We start from the raw sequence: 22,036 nt of genomic DNA, 5'->3' as shown, positions 1-22,036 counted from the left end.
CATAAGGGGGCCCATGGATTTCAACTTCAAGTTTCACGTGCATAGAACAAACATTATTGTGACTACACGGCAAATATACATATTTAAACAATGTTTAATTTGAGTTTTACTACTCTGGGCATTTCTATGTCACAAGAACAACTTTACACAGGAAACAGCTGTACAGGTCCCCACAGCCTGCTCTGACTGTCTGACATTTGTCACGTATGCTTCTGATTTGTACACGTAGCTGTTTCCCTTTAAACTATACAGGTCTTGTTTTCACATACGTTGCTACATCATTCTCAGACACTACTACATGTGACTGTAGTGACACTGTCTCTCATATGGCTCTTGTGCTACTGCAACAACAAAACCCGTATCACTGATATCTAAGGAAATATGTGATATCTGTTAACAGATACATTTGACAGTATCAGTATACAGTAAGATGCGTGTTATGTTTTAGCAATGCAAAACGCATTGGCAAACATTTGATATGTGAAACTGAAACAGATTTAGCAATTGTATAATATGGAAATGATGGAAGATTTTTAAATGTCAAAATTGCAGTTGCTGAGGAATTCCTTGTAGTTTATATGCTGGAATGCTGCATGTATATGCTATTCATGACTGCTCTGCTGCTGATTAGTGTGTGTGTGTGTGTGTGTGTGTGTGTGTGTGTGTGTGTGTGTGTGACACTAATCCCAACCTGGCCACTAGAGCAAAAGTGGTCTATAATTGGCAATGCCTATTAGCTTAAACCAACTAAACAGCATTTTTATTTGTTGTTTACACTCTTCACACTAACATTTTAGGCCCCAGAAGTGCATTTGTACACACAAATACACATGCATTTAGAACTACAGGCATCACTGAAAGGATGCGTTTGATGTGGCAAGTGGTATACGTTTTTAAGGCCTTCACCTGTAACTGACTATGCCACAAATGACTTGCACCCAAAGATAATTAACACACCAATAAACCCAATTAAGCAATCAGGTTCATACACTCAACAGCAAGAGACATGGTTCAATAAAGAAATCAAGCTTTCATTAACATGGTTTGGACAGACAATGTACACAGTACACTGACATGTGCATGTGTGCAAACAAACACAGCGAGGTCAGTGATCCTCCATGGGGGTCACCCGCTCACACGTGCTCCACCACTCACACACACAAGGGCAAAGTATAGTCACAGCCAGTGAAAAGATTTGTGGGGCCAACCAAAATTTTGCTATGAAATTTTGTTTGGCTCGCTCAGCATTATACCGCATAGTATAAAAAAAAGTACATTGGTTCTCAGGTGTAGGGACCAGGGTCCCAGAGTTAAATTAACATTGGTATCAAAGGGATCTAGCCTAATGCTAGGACCATGGGCTTATGGAGGCATTCTGAAAGTGGGTGGGACATTTCAGGGGTCCTCCCCAGAATTTTTTTTTAGATGCAATTTCCTGAATTCTGGTACATTTTACCAGGTTATTTAGATACTTCTATATAACAAAATAAAGCCAGCCTACGAAATTAATAAAAAGTAAATCATGCATAATTTAAAAATAACTGAATATATAGGCTACTTGGCTATGCAATAAGGTTTCCATTACAGCACTGCGGGACGCTCAATGAACGCATGAAAGCTGATAAAGTAAATTAAATATCAAACTAAAGTTTAAAATGTCATGCTTTTGAAGGCCTACCATTGTGCAGTCTAGCTGTGGTTAGTGACGGATGCTGTTAATGGGGAGTTTTACATAAACCTATAGGTTATTATTTATTTGGCGCATAAACAGCACTGGTATTTCGCACAGCAATAGTGGGGGGTCCAAACTAACAATTTTAAAAAGTGGGTGGGTGTTTTGTAAGAATTTAAGAAATGTTTGTATATTTTAACTTTTAAATGCATCAATCTGGTGCACTTTTTAAAAATAAATTCAGAGGTCAGACTTGCTTATTTTTATGGAAATATTTGTGCTGTAGCCTAAGCTATTTTGCACTTCAGAATTATAACCATGCATACACAGGTGGAATAGTTATGGTGATATTGCAATAAGTTCACAACCACAAAACATATGGTCCATTTCACAGTTCAGAAATGTTCAGCACTCCATGAAATTATGCAGAAGTGGTCACCTGTGTTTTTTCAGCTAGTTCATTTAAGATAATATATTGGTCATTGTAATGGCCATAGCCTACAGGCTATTCCTTTTTCAGGATGTACCCATATCTGCATGATGTGAATGTTTGCATATGGCTTATGTCAGGCTTTATATCAATATTTGTGTCTCCTTATTTGATTTTCTTTATATTTTGCATTAATGTCACTAGAAAGCATGGCAATATAAATATATTCATTTATCTGTGTAAGTGGATTGGCTGAAACCTGACAATATAAGAACCATGATAGTGGGATTACTGAGCAATTTACAAAAATGTATGTAGGCCTACTGACAAATAGTTTACATTAGAATACATTATAATTTCTCGCCCCAATGAGGCTATGTAGAAATGTGTTGCAATTTCAAAAACAGAGGCATGCTTTATATCCCTCGTGATTCGGTAAGATTTGCTGTTTATTGTGATATTAGGTTTGCCACATGTTGTGTGAAGGGTTAGTGAGATATTACAACCGAGAGAATGGGTGTGCACTGTGCAAAATGCAAATATGATTAGCCTAAATTGCACGTCCGGTTCAATGATAATTTTCTCGCGAACCATTTATCACAGCAACGTTAGCGCTAATATCATTGGAAAGCTTAGATTCCGCTTCGTTCACATGTGTGATATCATGTATAGGTTTAGTTTAGTTGAACCTCATCTGCCAGGTATTTGACCTACCACGCTGACACTTCAGCGTGAAAAATACTCAAAGCATAGGCCTACCTGAAGCCGGGGAATGCCTGGGATGGCTTTTTGAAGTAGCATCGCAAATGACAGAAAATTTAGAAAATTCCACAGACAGGGTGCTCTTGAACCCTCTCACCGTCTCTGAAAGCATAACCGTTGCTCAACAGGTAGATTTATAGGCTAAACTCATTTTTCAGGCATCTGACCGACCGGGTTGACACTTCAGCGTGAGAAATCGTGGGTGTGGCGTGTGAGTGTGTGAAACTAATCAAATGCGTGTGTCTCACGGCCAATGCGTGAAAGTTGGCAGCTATGATTAAATTAAATCCCAGACCGTAGCCTGCTAAATATCGGAAGGTGACCTTTTTTTCTCGCTTTTACGTATGTTAATTTCTGTACAAAGCCAAGACGGGAGATTCTTTAGAAAACGCAGTACCACCCACCCCCTAAGTAGCCTAGGCCTATCTAAATTATCGTTATAAAAAAAATGACCTAGTACGTGACTCAAGAGCTGTAGGCTAAACAGTGTTTTTGAGACTGCGTGTAGCCTACAAAAGCGCATGGAGATTTTAATTTTTCAACGAGAAACTGTAACACAGCTAGTCTAAGTCTAACATTAACTTGTTTGAGTTTTCTCCCCAACGTTTTCTCTGGTAGTTCTTCACTGATCTGAGATAATGAGCGAACTACCTTAACTAGCTAGCGTCTCGAGAATAAAAAAAAAAGTTTAAAAGTTTTCATCTCTCCAATGTAATGGTGGGCATGTTAAGTTAACCGTAGCATTACCTACACAGTAACCCCATGGTAATGCGATGCGAAAGATCATAATAACATATAAAAAACGTGATATAGTCCTTGATAAATAACCAGCTATGAACTCATAAACAACAGCATTTTGTCACAGTTTGTCATTCACCGTGCTGTGAATACAGCACTAAGATGCTAGGCTAAAGAATTGAGATTCAGAGAACTTGGTTGTGCTCATCCTGTCAGAAAATAGCAATTTGATCAGTGATCATGCATCATATCAGCGCAAGCTTGATTTGAAACTGGTTTCTGTGGATGGGCTTACACGATCCTTCACTGGGCTAGTGCCTGCTGTGTTAATATGACTGTGCTGATGCTAAGCTGCAGCTCCCTCAAATCTATAGGTTCTCATGCATATTAGACTAGCTTTTGCCAATGAAAATGAATGCAACATAAAAATAAAAAAAAACAGTAGGCCTAGGCTACTGCTGCTAACTGAAGAAACGCGTTTACTACTGTAAGGAAATTATTATTATTGTATAACCATTTGTGTAAGCAGAAATATTGTTGTGCTGAGTTCTAAGAACAGAGAGTTCAAGTTAAATGTTGTGCTGAGTTCTAAGAACAGAGAGTACAAGTTAAGTGTGCAGACAGACAGGAACTGCACCCATCTCATGTCTAGCTTTCCAAAAACGGGAGATTTTCGGGGTCAGTGTTTATAACGGAGCTGTGTTTGCATATTTAATACGTTTCATACACGTGTTTCAACACTGAATTTCGATCGTTGCTTTTACTTTACCATTACCTTACGATGCCACTTATGTATCCACCAGCTGCCTGCCTGCAGCCTACTTCCAAAACTCCAAAGCTGCTTGCTGTCAGATTTGGTTCGAGGAACAAGTTCAGTGTATCAACAACACTCAATAACAGTTTATGTGATGTGTTAATCAATTAAATTCAACAGCTAGTTCTGGAGGCCATTCATCTAGCCCGCTTCCTTACGACGAGACTCAGGCTGCACCCACTTCCTTATTTGGGTTGCCAGGTTTTAGCCTATGACAAAACGGTTGAAATTGAAACTAAGTGATCGTGGTATGTGTAGGGTGTATTTCATACACAATCTGGCAACCTGAATGCATCAATGATTTTAAAATGAAGTTTGATGGCCATGCAAATTACTGGAGTTTTCCGGGAGAAATAACAAAACGGGAGGGTGCTGGGAGATGACCTTGAAATACGGGGAGAAACACGGGAAAAATCGGGAGTGTTGACAGGTATGCCCTGTCTGTGTGTATGGGTGGGTGAGGTAAGAGTATGTCACAATGAAGTCGCTTATGCCTTGCTTTCTATTTTCTGTGTGCATCTGTACAATAAAAAGACACAGCTTTTGGGCTGCAGAGTCAGAGACTGATGGTGTGAGGAATTCTTCCTTACATTAGCAGGCTCTTGGTACCAGAGTTTGTGGGCAAAGCCATACTACGTGTTGTGGTTCTTGTATGTTGGGGTTAAATTCCCTGACAGTTACCAACAATGTTAACAACAAACTCAGCTTCACTGCTGCAAACAAAGTTGGCTATATGCTTCGCCATATAACGAACCAGCTAGCCTTGTGATAACAAAAATCTTTACCTTTGTTTAGTCCACTGAAAGTTATCCACATATCAAACGATTAAATACACAGTTATGGAGGAATTGTTTTGGGGAAGCAGTTGCACTATATCCCACTTTTGCTGCCTTTAAGCCACTTAAATCCATAGCCTAGATGAGCGTTACAACTTGACGTGATGGTGAAGCTAAATGCCCAAGAAACGCCACGCCAAGTTGCCTACTAAACGCAAAAACTTAATGACAGCTTGTTCGTGGTGGTGTGCTGCCTAATTGAAATGGGATAGGCAAGTATCTTATATTCGCTATTACGTGTGGCACATTTATTGGGCTTTTAGCCTCTTTTAATTTAGGCCTATTTGATGTTGAACTGATATGACTGAGCAGCAGAAAAGTCATAGTCGATACATCGCTTTATTATTATAATTAGGCTCTTGTGATAGCCTACTATTACTTTACTACTATTACTGTTATTATTATTATTATTCGATGAGGCAAAGGAATGTAAATCTGAGTCTGAAATGTTGGCTACAAACAGTCTATACTGCTGTAACTGCACTGTTGCTATTATTAATTGTTAACTTCCGGGAACTATTTGAGGCTTCCATTAGCTGCCATTGTTGGAAAAAAATGGAACATTGGCGTCAATGGAGTTGTCGCAACTCTACCTTTATATGGCTCTGGTCACAGCCAGTGAAAAGAAGACATGCCACACAAAGGTATCCCACCCTACCTTGGGCCCTCAGCTCCTGGGAAACAGAGGAAAAAGACACAGGGTCAGTGGGGCCACACACACACACACACACACACACGCGTACACACACACACACACACACACGTACACACAATACACGCCCACACACACACACGTACACACAATATACGCCCACACACACACAATATTCACCAAACAGGGCTTCAGTCACAGGAGGGCCTCCTGTCAGTGGTACAGTGAAATCAAATGCAAAGAACAGAAATGAACTAAACAATAACAATGTATGTGACCTGAAATGAACTAAACTATGGGCCAAGCGCTGTCACACTGGGGATCAGCAGCGCTACACAAATGGCCTCTTACCAGTGGCTAACAACAAGGGGAACAGAAACTAAACAAGCAAAACAAACAAACTCAGCTGCGTCAGTTACTCAGACACTCAATACATACTGTATATCAGACATCACAACATTCATTCATTCATCCACCCAGACGCGCAGACACAAACTAAGATGTAGGACACAGAGTTATTTGTAACAGGACAGTGTAGAAAAACGGCGGTCAGCAAAGCAGCAGTGTTCAGGTGTTAGTAGGACCTGAGTAATTGTTGCTGCTCCCTAGTGCTAACTCTGGCCCTCCCTGCTACACATTAAATATGTCATCCATAATCTATATGCTAAACATGGACATTGGTCTGAACAGGTTCAGCTGATTTGCCCCTGCCTAGGAATGGGTTAGTTACACATATTTTTTTAAGTTAGCCAAAGGTCTGACAAAACGTGGCCTGTTCTGGTATCTGACAAATTATACTCTCATGTGCGTTTTTCTTCTACCCGCATCACCCCCAGATGTTGACACACTTGAGGTCCAGTACACAGTGCATCATGGCCCAGGTGGTAATCTGCAGTTTCAGCAGACAACTCTGTTCAATGGACATGTGATATTTACCTGTAGCAGCCCAACACTGAGAGACCAACCACAACAGCACTGGGTAACAAACGCATTCACCCAAGAGGGACTGGAGGAAAGACATGAGCAGTGTAAACATCAACGTTATGAGCACTTTGCTTCATTTGAGAAGATAAAACAGACTATCACTGTTTCAGCAGGTGGGTCGTATGAATAAACAAACAAATTAATATTTTGAAATTTGCAGACAGGAATAAATATAACATTATATTAGTTGTTTTATCCATTTGGCAATTAAGCATTTTATTCATAATTGTTTATTTTGATTTACCCAAAATGGTATAGAACAGAAAAAGGGAAAAAATAATTATTTTTAAATCATTACAGATAGTCTTCAAAGACGTCGAGGTTGTATAATCAACAGTTCAGAAAGGTTTGCCTTTGACAAGTGGGGTGTGAATGGTGAGGACTTCCTGACCTTTGACCCTGATGCTCTTAAATGGACGGCTCAGAGTGATGAGGCCAACCCTTTAGCATCAGAGTGGGATGGAGAGTACCATATGAATAATGCTTACAAAGATTTTGGCAATATTTTGTATTATTTAGTACCTATCTTGAAGATGCATCTACCAGCAAGGCCCAGCGATGACGCACACGCAGGTAATTTCCATCAATCTGAAACATGAAAAATTGTGTGTTTACGGTGCTTACCATTTGGTAATGTGTCCGCTCTTGAGCAGGAAATGGTGTGAAGCAAATGTCCCACCAAATGGGGTGGCCCTGGTCCAGGATGTGAAAACTCTAATGTTCTAAACCAACCAGATCTGGGTCAGAGCTGATCTGGCTTTTGTGAATCACCTTCAGTTAGCTCTGAGTATTTTCATGCTTACATATAGAGGAGAGTGAGTTCGATTATGATGTTTTACTATAATTGGTTTGATGTGATGCAAGTTTGATTCAGACAGACCTATTGGTTAGCAGTAGGCTTTATCCCTGTCCTGTGTATGTTTTTATGAGTTCGTCAGGTAACCGGCTATTGAATGGAGTCATGGGGGTGTCGGTATATTCAGTGCTGTAATTGAGAGGAAATGTTAGATTGGGTAACTGAATATTTGCAGATGAAGAAATGACCACTACTCTTTTTAGACCATTCAGCCCCACAGTCCAGCTTTTACCCCGACAATTTTTTTAAGACTTCTCCACCTTTTACTAGGTATGGAGCTTCATATCTTTGGCAAACACATCCCAGGAGGAACTGTCTCATATTTACAGTGTCTTGTGGCAGACTATAGCCTATCAGGAGTCAGCAGCCAGTTAACTAAAGATGGAGTTCCTCTTGATCATGGAGTTTATCAGACTGGACCTCGTCCAAATGGAGATGGAACAGTTCAGATGAGAGTCCAGGTTAAGACCACAATGGACAACAGCAAAACATATCGTTGTGAAGTTCACAGTGAGACTTTCAACAAGTCTGTTATCTTTGGTAAGATCAACATTGTGTCAAATGTGAATTAATTAACACTGTAACCATTACAAGCAGAAGACCGTAACTGTAAACTTTGTTTTCACAGATGACCAATCAACTCACCAGAGTACTGTGATTGGGGATTTTGAATATGCTGTCATTGGGACTGTTGCATGTGTCATTGTGCTTGTTGTTGTAATTTGTTGCCTATGGTGGAGACAGCGGCACTGGAGGCAGCTACACAAAACAAGTATGTGTCTTACTGACTTGACACTATTACTGATTACTAATTTTCACATACATGTCTCCTAACTGATGACTGATCCTCCTCTTCAGATTCTCCTGAAGACGGAACCCTTTCACAGAAATCTCAAGAAGAAAAAAAAAAAGTTAAATATAAAACTGATGGCAGCTCATCTTCAGAGTCAACTCAAAGGCTGAACGCTTCCACATCTGAAGGAAAAAATAAACGTGTGACAGCATTAACAAAGTTCCCAGTTGAAATGGCAACCTGAGTATTTCAGTGTACTGGATATGTAAATGTAAAGGTTTCAAAGCCAAGTATACAAGGAAATTGGTCTCTGAATTTATCCCATCCGTGAATTAGTGAACACACAGTGAGGTGAAGCACACCCTAACCCTGAGCAGTGAGCTGCCTTGCAACAATGGCGCTCGAGGAGCAGTGAGTGGTTAGGTGCCTTGCTCAAGGGCACTTCAGCCGTTCCTACAGGTCGGGGATCGATCCGGCAACTCTTCGATTCCAAGCCCGAAGCCCCGTGCCCTTTAGTATTACATGGTCAGTTGCCATATGGAAAATTACTAATGATCACATAATTAATGATCACCTAATCATACATCCATATCCATAATCATAGGAATCAATTTGATTGCATTTTGGGTTGTAAAGCAGACACATAAGATCAAATACACAATGAAAGGATTTGTATTTTTGTCTACTGTGGCTAAGTGTATCATGTGGTCAGTTGTAATGTGTTTTATGGTTAATTGAATTGTTTGGTCTATTGTAAATTGTTATATGTCATGTAATATGTTGGAAACGGTTTGATTTGCAAATGGAACTATGCTATGGACACAGGAACAGAAGGTAGTAATCTAGTGCACCACTGTGAGGATAAGGAGAAATGCAACAAACTCCCATGGCATTATTTATTTATTTTTAAATTGAAAATTGTCATTTGCACTCTTTAGCCTACTTGATCTATTTCTTTTTGTTTTATTGCCTACAATGAACAATATGCCTGAAAACAGATACAGCTTAAAGGCACCATGTAACTCTTTCCGTTGGTTGGACATTTGTTTCTGACTTATAACTTCTTTGCAGATGTAATGCCTACAAGTCAATAAATTAGTATTACTCCATAATTACTGTAACTAGGTTTAGGACTAAATTAATCCACTGAAATACTTAAGATTCAGCAGAGAAAAAGATAAAGCAGTTCTGCTGATTTTCATCCAAATTGTCATTTTGCCACCGTGTTTGGTTGCAAAACTTGCTTAGTTTTAAACTGTTAAGGTGTAATGATGTGTAATTGTTTGCTAATATAATTAAATGTCACACTTTGATTATGAAATCCAAGTATATTGTTGTTATTAGTGTCAGAATACAACACTTTAAAGTTTAATAAAATGTAGACATCATGGCAAAAACTTGGACTTGACTCGATTTCAGATGCATTTAAAAACCAACAGTCTCGGTCTCAACCTTTAAAGACTCTCGAGAGGTCTCGAAAAAGAAAAAAATGAAATGGTACAACACAGAAAATTATTATTTACAGTTAATTTAAAATGACAGTTAATTTAAAATGAAAGTTAAATGGCATAGGCCACATTCCGCCTGTGAGCTAACTACTATCTTAAATGTCATTAGGCTACATTGTAAAACTATTGGTGGTGTGTTGTATGATTCCTCATAAGAACCATTTTGGGTGACTTATTTGTATTAAAGGAAGGAACCTTTTTAGGTTTCATGTGGAACCTATTTAACTAAGAGTGCAGAACATGTATTCTGCCTCCATAGGAAACTATGTAGGCTACTTTGTCTATGTTCATAATCATATTTCTGTAGATAATTTTTGCTTGCACTGTCAGCTCTTGTTCCCCTTGTCTTAATCTCTTTAGGTCTATAAGGAGATTCTGTTTTCTTCAGGTATGATGGTACCTGTATATGGTGTAGTTAGTAATGTGTCAGTGATATCTTTTCTGTATCTTGACGTAGACATTGATCTGTGGCTGTGGAACATGCATCACAAGATTTAGAATACATTTGATTCCAGCTTCTGAGTCCTCTATAATTCAGTGCTAGGACTGTGCATATAGGACTTCAGTCTGTGCTAGGAGTACGCATATATAGTATACCCAAAAAAGGGAGTGGGGTTTTGAGGCCTTATTATATGCTGGAACTAATCTGGGTACCAAGAAGCTTGCATCATGCTGAACGAACTCCTGGGCCAAAACCTTCACAACCAGAAAACAGCTACTTTCAGAGACGCCCACTGATCTCACTTCCGTTGTGTTCATGGGGAAAAAATGTTCCTACTGAAACCAGTGCGAAATGGCTGTCGATACAAACATAATTGAAGCATGTTTAGAGTCGATTTTGAAGAAATTGAAGTTTGTGACAACATTTGCTTTAAACCTCTGCAGAAGTTACAGTATGTCTCATTTGCCTAAGCAAAGGCTAGCCAGAGATGGCTACAAAGGCAAACTAAAAAAGGTCATCACTTTGGTTGGCGGTATTTTATTGAAACACCCAGTACATGTGCATATCGGTGCATATTTACAAGGTCTGCCACCTCTCTGCGATTGGCTATTGAGAAAAGCTTTGTTTAATGTTAGAGTGGCAGCCTTGGCCTACTGGTTAGCACTTCGGACTTGTAACCGGAGGGTTGCCGGTTCAAACCTCGGCCAGTAGGAACGGCTGAAGTGCCCTTGAGCAAGGCACCTAACCCCTCACTGCTCCCCGAGCGCCGCTGTTGATGCAGGCAGCTCACTGCGCCGGGATTAGTGTGTGTGCTTCACTTCACTGTGTGCTGAGTGTGTTTTACTAATTCACCGATTGGGTTAAATGCAGAGACCAAATTTCCCTCACGGGATCAAAAGAGTATATATACTTATACTTATACAAAATCAGAGACATTCCCCCGCCCTATTCTCCCCTGAATCCAGGCGTATTCCTGTGTTTACAGTTCCTACAGCGGAACTGTAAACACAACTCACTGCTTTTCACACTCCTAGCAAATCTATACACATGTATGGTTATTATTTACACTATTTTGCCAACTCTCACTTTCTCATGTGTAAACTGTTTTAGATAATTAGTTCACATTGCAATCAGCCTAAGCAGTGTAAATAAGCCACAGGTAAGCTATCCGTGTGGAGTACCTGGAGGGAGCAGGAAGAGTAAGAAGAGTGAAAATTAGAGGAGGCCTAGGAAGAAGACGTGGAGGTGAAGAAGGAGGAGGAGGAGGAGGAAGAGGACGCAGAGGTGAAGCCAGAGGGAGAGGACAACAAGGACAAGGAGGTGAAGTTAGAGGAAGAGGACAAGGAGGAGCAAGAGGGGGAAGAGGAAGGGTAAGAAGAGTAAGAAATAGCCCTTTTACAGGCAAAAAATCAGTCTACATGTGGGGATATTGACCAGGCATCATGTCAGGCCTGGATAGGGCATTCCAGAAGATATTTGCCCCGGTGTCTTGGACGAAATTTTGAGAGAGACATCACAATGTAGACAGATTTTTTTTTCTCCTCAGTGAAATTGCTATTTTTTGTTTTGACTTGGAAAAACACACATGTGTTTGTTTTGATGTGTGTAAATAAACACCAATACTTGAAGTTTGGATCCCTGTATGTTTACAGAACTATGACAACAGTATGACCTCAAACTGACATACAGTAGTCTACCTTGTGCACAGAGAAAGGAAAAGCCAGATGTGTTTTTTATTCATACCATCAGTGTGTAGTTGGCACATTGTGTGCTTATTATTGTGATGGCTTGAAAACACCATTTTTACAAAGGTGTGAAGAGTTAAGCAAGGTGTGATAGCTTTTGCAAGAGAACTACAATGTTTTGCTGATTTGGTGAAAGGTTTTCCTATTTGCGTGTAGAGTTTTGCAAAAATAATTACAATAATTACAAAAAATGTGCTTATAAGCAATCAGAAAAAACTGAAAAATCAGTGTTTCTCAAACTTTTTCAGACCAAGGACCACTTAACCAATAAAAAAGAAATTCACAGACCACCTAGCTAAAAAAAAACACAGTAGACCTACTTCAACAGTATATTACACAACAGGCCTACTCACTGAACCACCTTGCTTATTGTCTTAGCACGCTTATTGTGTCAGAGGGTTCATATGTTTTAAACTGACATAGCTTACATAGGCAGTGTTGCAGAACACCATTTTTGATAAGGATTGCCATACAATGCATGTCATGCAAAAACACTTTTCTGCAAAAATAATAGGCCTACTTCGTTCAGTTAAACTGTTAACAAAACTGACTTTCTTTTGCCTGAAACGAGGCAGTATCTATCCCCTATCTATAATGTCCGGAACAAGAGAGGAGCGATGGCTTACTCGACCTCATGTGATTTTAGCTGGTGACCTCTGAGTTAGACATTAAAACAGATGCTCTAATCCAGGGCGATGTGAAGTTCACAGTGATACTTTCAACAACAGTAACATTATACGAGTAGTAGGCTAATATAGAGGCCTATGCAGTGTATTGACAGGCCTATATCACAAGAAAAACAGAATAAATATGGATATTCAGTATTGAACCGTAGAGGAGAGGCACACATCTTACAGGGTCTCACACAGTCGATGGTGTAGCCTAGGCTACGTCAGAATGAAAACCAAGCCACGAGGTTGAGAGATGTTGTAATGTTGAATGGGCTAAAGGTCTAATGACGTACAATAAATGAGATAAGAAAGAACACATCCATCAATTTCTAACAAAGACGTATTGGGGCAGTATAATCATTTAACACTCAAGATGCATACATTCCAAAAAGCCATTTCTATACCAATTGCAGAGGTCATTATGAGTAATATGAGTATTAGGATAATACTATGGAGATCTCATATTCCAATCTTAAAAAGATTGGTTGCCATGGGAACACTCAGTGGCAGACTAGAGTGTATGTCAGTGTTTCTCAAAGTGTGGTCCGGGGACCACTGGTGGTCCGCAAGCCACCCCAAGTGGTCCGCAAGCAGATATGGTAAAATATAATATAGATGAGTTGTTTGCAACATTGATCCAACTTGTATGTAAATCCAAACAGTTCTGCAACACTGCTTATGTAAGCTACGCCAGTTTAAATCATATAAATCCTCTGACACAATAAGCAAGGTGCAAAGACAATAAGCAAGGTGGTTCAGTGAGCAGGTCTGTTGTGTAATACACTGTTGAAATCTTTTTTTTTTTGCTAGGTTGTACGTGAAGGGTTTTTTTTTTTGGTTATGTGGTCCTTGGTCTGAAAAAGTTTGAGAAACACTGGTGTATGTGATCAAAAGTAAACATCTCTTAAACGTGAAACATTTCTATCCTGTGCTTTCTCCCAAATCAAAACATTGGGGCAGCCGTGGCCTACTGGTTAGGGCTTTGGGCTTGTTTTGGGCTTGTTGTTAAAGGGTTGCTGGTTTGATCCCCGACCTAGTAGGAAAAATGTGGGCGGGGGAAGTGGTTGAGCACTGCTCTCCCATGCCCACATCCACAGCTGAAGTGCCCTTGAGCAAGGCACCTAACCCCCTCACTGCTCCCTGGGCGTCGCTGTAGCAGGCAGCTCACAGCTCCTGGTAAGTATGGGCTTCACCTCACTGTGTGTACACTGTGTGCTGAGTGTGTTTCGCTATTGGGATAAATGCAGAGACCAAATTTCCTTCATGGAATCAAAAGAGTATCTACACTTATACATATACTTAAAACAGCATCGGACTGGAGGATAATCATTCTTCTACTAGGAATATTCTCATGCTACTAATTCATTCATTCATTACTCCAGAGTCCTGACCAATCACAAGTCTCCTCCTGTCTTCTGAGCAGATCATGATGGTGTTTTGTAGCTGTAGATAGATAGGAAATGTTTATGTAAATGACTTCAAATGTATATGGAGCTTTCACATGTCAATATAAATACTGCTATCTAGTGGCCATTTGTAGTGGTCATTTAGAGCTCTGCACTAAATATAAACTGTAACAATCCTAATTCCATTGGTTATGTTCATTCATTTTAAATACATTTTCTTGGAAATTTGAGGGTGTATGTTTAACACTTATTTTGTGCATATGTTCATCAAATGTAGAAATGACGCTTTAGAAGTGCTATCGCTACAGCCTCATTGTTAATACTGCCATCTAGTGGTGTTTATCGTGTAATTACATCTCCTTTTACCTGTTAGGTTTCCTTCCCAGACATGTGATAACTTGAAAGGCAGGGAACAGATACACACACACAAACATTTTAATTTTAAAAACATCTTTCCCCAGACACTATTACAAAGGGACAATGAGGAATAATAATAATCAGTAGAAATACTGATTGGAGCCCTTATGGTCAGCATGTTGTGGTGTATTGGAGTTCTACACTCCTTAATTCTGGCCCTGTAGGGCCACTGTACTGAAGCGCCCCCTATTGGGCAGGTTGCTCTATGTACCGTATCTTTTAAGTTTCATATATAAATGAGTTAATGGCACGCGGCCTCCGGTCTATTCATTTATTACGGATTACATTGTTATTAAGATATAACACATATTTCAGTGCTGTACCCAGCTGGTAAACTGTCCACATTTGCTGTGAGTGTGCATACAGTAGGTGTCATTCACAGCACATTCAGATCTCTGTGAATGAACAAGTCTGTAGTAGAAATAGGTGATCAGTTGTGTGGATAGAAGATAAATAAGCACTGGTATTGTGTGTTGATGCTAGATGCTAGTCAGTTAAAGTTCACTGAACCTGCTACTTTGAACCTGAACCTGAAGGGACTGAACAACTGGTTCTGTGAAGGAATGTGATACTGACCAATCAGCTTGCAGCTCCTCCAGATCCCTCCCTCTGACTCACCCGTCCTGAAGGAGGAAGTGAAGCTTAGGTCTCTGCTACACCTCTACTGAATTACTTGGTGAGAATTAAACAGAAACAATCTAGCTGGATATAGTTGTTTTCCAAAAGACATTGGACTGGTTAACCATACCTGCAGATGTAAGATAAAACGCCCAGAGGATTTAGAGAGTGACTTGATTTTCAGCCTCCTGAAAGTGAAAGTAAGTCAGTGTGAGTGAGAGAGCAACAACGGGGAGGGAGGTTTGCTCTGGGGACGCTGTTTACAACAACTTAGAAAATGGCTTCAAAGCTGCAAGAAGAGTTCTCTTGTCCTGTGTGCACGGAGATCTACAAGGACCCTGTGCTCCTGTCTTGTAGCCACAGCTTCTGTAAGGTCTGTCTCAAGCGGTTCTGGGATACCAAACCATCCAGAGAATGTCCAGTGTGCAGGAGGAGGTCATCAAAGGACCTCCCACCAACTAACCTGGCGTTAAAAAACTTGTGTGAGGTGTACTTACAGGAGAGAGGTCAGAGAGGACCACTGTGTAGTCTCCATGGTGACCCACTCAGTCTGTTCTGTCATGATGATCAGCAGCTTGTGTGTTACTCGTGCCGAGACTCAAAAATCCACAGGAGTCACCAGTTCAGTCCTGTTGATGAAGCAGCAGCTGACCGGAAGGTAAGACTGATTATGACTGATGAACAAGATCCTGATTTTGATAATGAACAATATTAATAGATATATTATAAAATATGTGATACAGCCTAATGTTTACTCCATCATTACATACAATTATTTACCAATCACAGGAATCAAAATATTGTTACTATAATTCAACACTAGGTGGCAGCACTTTCATTTCAATCCTTTGCTGAAGACCTTCCAAATGTATTGAGAAACATCCTGAACTGCATCTATGTGTTGTTTTAGCAGTGTTATCCATGTTATGCCACATTCATTTGACTCAGTGTTGCTTTAGTCAAGAGGCTCATTGAAATGTTCCACTTTTCCCAAATGTCTGTAATGTTCCAAATCTCAGTAAAAGCCAAAGAGACACTGAGAGAAATGCCGCCAAACCCTGGAAAGATGTATGTTGTTTGTTAGTAAAGTTATCAGTTATCAGGTATGTGACCCCCACTGCCTCCTTGGTTCCAGGAGGAGCTCATAATCAGACTGGGTCCCTTAAAGGAGAAGCTGAAGGCTTTTGAAAACACAAAACTCAACTGTGATAAAACAGCTGATTACATTAAGGTGAGAGTGATGACTTACTGTATGTTATAGTTTATCTCAGTCACTTTGGTGCATTTATCAAATCATTATTAACATTGCACAACAGTTAGTGCATTAAGAAAGGATAAATGCTCTTTGAAGAGTTATTTTCCAAAATGCTATAAATCCAGTTTTGAAGACATCAACAAGTCATGTTATTTAATTGTGTATTTCAGGTAATATCAAATTGCAGTTGTGTTATTTTGATTGAGTAAAAATACATCAAATAACAATAACCCAATTACAGTTCCACTGAAATTACTTGGAAAACAAAATATAAAAACAAAATATTTATGAAAATGCATTTTTAAAAAAGTGGATATAGCATTTCAGAAAATAACTCTTCAATTTCTCAGCACAACTAGTGCAAACTGCACCACATAGTGGATTAACTGCATGCAAAAGTGTAATTGCTCAAAGTGCTTATCCATATCTCAAAAGCAAGTATTCATACCAATGAAACTGTCTGTGCAATCAAAATGACAAATCCTTACGCCATTGTTTATGTTTATGTTAAGATATTCAAACTGATTTTTCTTGTTGTCAATATCACAGTAGTATTTTTTTTATATCCATAAGCAAGGCAGCACTATTTTCTAAACTACAAAATCACACATTATTGTGGAGAGGGTTGAATGCAATAGTCTAGTTGACAGAAAGGTGAACCCGGAAATGTTGAGTACACCAAAGTTTTATGATAGAAATATATAGTATGGGTCCCCAGCATGCAGAAACTGCCGGATGCTAATTTGCATATGTTGGGCAATTTGTGTAATTAAGCTAATTAGCATAAATTAGCATAATCGCCTATATTGATCATATTATAGGAGCTGCTTGGCCAAAATGGACAATGTTAGTATGTTTTTAGGGGTTACTGGAGATGCCGAGTCCATATCTGACATTTTCAAGACTCAGTTTTGGGGGGCAATTTAGACAGATTTTTGGAGGATAAAAATGTTCAGTGTTCAGGAATAATTTCAAGTTATTTCTGAATTCCACAATAATTTTGGAAATAGCTATTCACTGGCCCTCTGCTGTGACTCACAATTGAGTAACAAAGGGAAGAACTAGCCTCTACTACTCCTCCTGTTCTCATCCGTTGTCCTGTCGCCATCTTCTCCAGACTCTTCATCCCTGTCCTTCTGCTCTTTTAGCTGTGTATATATATATATATATTCAGCAGGAGCAACAGGACTTGAATCGAGGGTGGGTGAGTTCCTCTCCTTTCTTCATACGGTGTTACTCCATCCAAACGCGGTGATATCCACAGCCGGTGGATCAGGTCGGTCTGCTGCTTTCCAAAGCAGCACCTGTAGATGGGCATGTTTTCCATGGAGGAGTAAGTTGCGTTCTGTAGGAGACAGTGTCTTCAGTGCTGGAGGAGCCGGGAATGGGAGGCCTCACCGCCAGGGATGAATTACTGCACGGACCTACCGGGCCCAGGGTCAGGGGGCCCTGAAGCCCAAGCCTTTGCATGAAATCATTGCCTCAATATCAACACATCAGGATGTATGGTGTATGAATCTGATTGAATTTAGTCCATCCCCAAAATGCACCAGTATGCAGGAAATCACATCAAACAAATTAAAACATTTCTGAGGAAGGACCCCCAAACCCCCCTTCCACATGCGACAATTAGTGGGGGGCCCTTAATACATCTGGGCCCAGGGGCCCGAGAGTTCATAATCCATCCATGCTCACCGCTAGGTGGAGGCCCAAGCAAAAGGATCCGAAGAGAGCCCTTGTAAGGGGTACTTGAAGCTTACAGAGGCCTTCAGTAGAAGCCACGGGAGGAGACCAGCCGTCGCCTGGGCCTGGCTATGGGAGAAATGCTAGCCTGAAGAGGGTCTCGATGCAGTGGACACAGCGGAGAAGGGCTTCATGCGACCTTGGAAGATGAGGTGGTGACGCCGACCTGCTTCACCGTGAGAAGACCTTAAGCCCCTGGCCCCGCCAGGCAGCTTTAGGTCGGAGTTAGCGGTGGCCCCATGTCTCTGAGCAGAGCAGAGTGGAGCGGCAAGGAGGTGGTGCCTTGAGGATGGACAGTTGGCGGAGCCATTTGAGGCACGAGACGGTTGGGCAGCTCCGGTGGAAGGGCCCTCTGAAAAACGGAACTCTAAGCCTTTGGGTGCGTGTGGGAGGCACCATGCTGTGCGGGTGCCTGTTCTTGTTGGCCTGTTCGCCGGCGCTCTTTAGGAAAATAAGGGGAAAAAAAGCTTGCTGTGTGAAATCCGATGGCACGAGCCAGAGAGAGGTCTAGGCCTTGGCACAACCGTGGCCAGTGGAGCTGGCCGGGGAGCAGCGGAGGACCGCTATCGCGGCGGCGAGCAGCAGAGGAGGGGCGCCAACGTCAGTAGCTGTAGCCCGATTGCGCAGCGTGGTCCGGGCTCTGATGGAGCTGGAGTCTGCTGCCTCGACTGGCGAGACAGCCGAGCAGAGCGTTGGAGGTGCGGTGCCAGTTATGGTGTTCAGTGGTGGGGAGTCTGTGCCAGTGGAGGCTAGGCCCCGCCAGGTGTTGGAGGAACGTTGTAGTGGTGCACACTGCGAAAGTGCGCGACCTGAGGGGGCGTTCTCTGAAGGGAGCTGGGGACCTATTGACAGGCCAGGTGACTGCCAGCACTACCGCATTGGGCTGCTGGTGGTTGTGGTTCCCCTGGGTGATTAGGGCTCTTTATGGTGTGTGCACCCCACCTGCTGTGTGGCAGTGCCAGAGACTTTGCTGGACTGAATGTGCCGAGGACGGCAATGGCTTGTTGGGGGAGCTGTGTAACGTCAGCGTGCTGGACTGTGCTTGAGATTCCCACAATGTTTCGCACTGGGGATTCTGGGAGAACTTTGGGGTTGTTATTATGTGTGCTAGTGCCTGTATGGATGCGGCTGCGTCCAACCCTATGTGTGTAAGGTGCGAGTGTTCTTGACTTCCCTGGCGTGTGCTATGTTCTGTGCCGATGTCCCTGCTCCCGACCTTTAATAAAGCTTTTGATTAGACAACGCTGTCTCATCAATCATTACTCTATTAAATCTGCTTAGCATCATTAGCATGCTGCACATATTTGTTAAAGCTCTTGCATTCAAGTTGAGTGATCATCTCAATACCAATGTTTCCCAAAAGGGCTTGTCCCTACGAGAAGAGTATTACCTTAAACACACATGAGGAAACTTAACAGTCCAATCAGTAGACTATGATAAGCTAGCCAACTATGCTTCTTTGTGTACAATATTTCCAGGCTTCAACCAGACAGCTGAATGTGGTAGAGTTGTAATAGAAATAGTATGCCTAAGCTATAGGCTAATCTGCATAAAGTGTGCTGTCATAAATATCAGCCATTCAGTATTCTCTCTTTTAATATCAGGATATAAAATAATACAGATATATTATATTGTAATCCTCTGGTGTTCTAAGGTAGGCTATTGAAATGTCTAGCCCGACCTTGGGTCAAAAATTGTGATACGAATCGAATTGTTAGGTTGGTGTATCGTTACAGCCCTACTGTATATCGCTACAGCCCTATCCTCCAAAAATCTGTATAAATTGGACCAAAAAAATTGAGCAAAATCAGGTTAATGAGAGTAAAAACGTGACCAAACCAAGTTAAAATTTTGCATCTTGATGAATGTCAGATATGGACATCTCCAGTAACCCCTAAAAACATACTATCATTGACCATTTTGGCCAAGCAGCTCTTATAATATGATCAATATAGGCGATTATGCTAATTTATGCTAATTAGCTCAATTACACAAATTGCCCAACATATGCAAATTAGCATCCGGCAGTTTCTGCATGCTGGGAACCCATACTATATATTTCTATCATAAAACTTTGGTGTACTCAACATTTCCGGGTCCACAATGGGGCTCTATGGGCTGTCCACCGGACTGCAAGTGAGTGGGTATGTTTCAAAGTTTTTACTGTTGACAGACATTGTAACAGTATTAAGAAAACAAAAGGTTTTACAGCGTTGTGCAAATGAAAAATGACCGATATATAGTAAAACACTCCTTGGCCAGAACATTGCACCACTGGACATCTTTCTATACATCCTGAGGTTCCTGTCTGTCAGGTCACATAGTATGTATGCTGAACAGACTCTGACAGCTAGTTCAATACTGCATGTAATGACTCAAGCGAAGAAAATAAGGCCAATTTGTTTTATGAGTTAGGACTATTCAGCGTGGAATCAGTATAGTGCATTTTGACCAACATGACATTACATAAGAATGTAAAAAAACAGCATACATTTGGACAAAAGCAGTTGCATGGATGTACTTAGGTGTTGCTGTTTGTTCAAGATGGGGAGAAACTGCTTAAATGATATGCACAAGTGATGAGATGATATGGAGTTTGAATAAGCAGTTTTGAGAACTACCATTTTGATCTGAGAAATGTGCCAAAGCGACTGAGAAAAACTGTAGCCTAAGAACATATTTACAACATGTATGGGGCAGCCATGGCCCACTGGTTAGCACTCTGGACTTGTAACCGGAGAGTTGCCGGTTCGAGCCCCGACCAGTGGGCCGCGGCTGAAGTGCCCTTGAGCAAGGCACCTAACCCCTCACTGCTCCCCGAGCGCCGCCGTTGTAGCAGGCAGCTCACTGCGCCGGAATTAGTGTGTGCTTCACCTCACTGTGTGTTCACTGTGTGCTTGTTTGTGTTTCACTAATTCACCGATTGGGCTAAAGGCAAAGACCAAATTTCCCTCACAGGATCAAAAAAGTATATATACTTACTTATACACCAATGTTTGATGCAGAAAAAACAATTAAATGAAATGAAATGAAATGTGTTTATTCACAGTTTTAAATCCCTTGGCCTTCTTGTTGTCTTACTCTAGACTCAGACCCAACACACAGAGAGGCAGATCAAGGAGGAGTTTGAGAAGCTTCACCAGTTTCTACAAGATGAAGAGGCAGCCAGGATAGCTGCACTGAGGGAGGAAGAGGAGCAGAAGAGTCAGATGATGAAGGAGAAGATTGAGAAGATGAGCAGAGAGATCTCATCTCTCACAGACACAATCAGAGCCATAGAAGAGCAGATGGAATCTGATGATGTCACATTCCTGCAGGTCAGAACCATCCAGTCTTTGTGTCTTGAGGGTCCTTTGATATTGAAGGAGAAATCTGGCAAGTTTTCAAATAGATCTATGATCAAAGTCATTGAGTACTGTCGGTACGGAAAAAATGAAAACAATCTCGGGGACCTCAAGACCTCGAGAAATGGAGATCTATGTGAAAACTTGCCGGATTTCTCCTTTACGGTCTGAATACTGGTTTAAATGTTAGAAATGGTCAAACTTATATGGTTATATTCTGTTTATGTGACCAACTGGTCACACAGTTCAGCTGATGCAGACTTGTATCTACATGTTGTTCATGTTTGCATCTAGTAGTGTGGATCAGGAAGACTGGCTCTGATTCATCTCAGTGTGTGAGTCTAGAGAGG

The 22,036-nt window shown here is 41.1% G+C and overlaps 2 protein-coding genes across 2 annotated transcripts in view; both read left to right on the top strand.

Annotated features, from left to right (window-relative positions):
* Nucleotides 1–5,866: 5,866 nt before the first annotated feature.
* On the top strand, nt 5,867–8,901 carry LOC125291722. The gene is made up of 4 exons (XM_048238571.1): nt 5,867–7,001; nt 7,408–7,461; nt 8,015–8,284; nt 8,603–8,901. Exons 1-4 carry the CDS (start codon nt 6,707–6,709, stop codon nt 8,779–8,781), a joined length of 798 nt encoding a protein of 265 aa, XP_048094528.1. The 5' UTR covers nt 5,867–6,706; the 3' UTR covers nt 8,782–8,901.
* Nucleotides 8,902–15,354: 6,453 nt separating this feature from the next.
* Nucleotides 15,355–22,036, top strand: part of LOC125292283 — a 20,767-nt gene continuing 14,085 nt past the window's right edge. The window contains exons 1-3 of the mRNA XM_048239500.1: nt 15,355–16,002; nt 16,480–16,575; nt 21,429–21,659. Coding sequence (XP_048095457.1) covers nt 15,622–16,002; nt 16,480–16,575; nt 21,429–21,659 — 708 coding nt within the window. The 5' untranslated portion in view covers nt 15,355–15,621. The remainder of the gene's footprint in view (nt 16,003–16,479; nt 16,576–21,428; nt 21,660–22,036) is intronic.

Source organism: Alosa alosa, chromosome 3, assembly GCF_017589495.1.
Source record: "Alosa alosa isolate M-15738 ecotype Scorff River chromosome 3, AALO_Geno_1.1, whole genome shotgun sequence".
In the NCBI taxonomy this organism is placed as follows: domain Eukaryota; kingdom Metazoa; phylum Chordata; class Actinopteri; order Clupeiformes; family Clupeidae; genus Alosa; species Alosa alosa.
Note: the sequence above shows the minus strand (reverse complement) of the source record. Positions and strands in the feature narration are given on the sequence as shown.

Coding starts and splice junctions, on each gene's coding strand:
- LOC125291722 (XM_048238571.1), top strand. CDS start 6,707: ATGTGCGTTTTTCTTCTACCCGCATCACCCCCAGATGTTGACACACTT. Junction 7,462..8,014: donor CAGCGATGACGCACACGCAG/GTAATTTCCATC, acceptor ACCTTTTACTAG/GTATGGAGCTTCATATCTTT. Junction 8,285..8,602: donor CAACAAGTCTGTTATCTTTG/GTAAGATCAACA, acceptor CCTCCTCTTCAG/ATTCTCCTGAAGACGGAACC.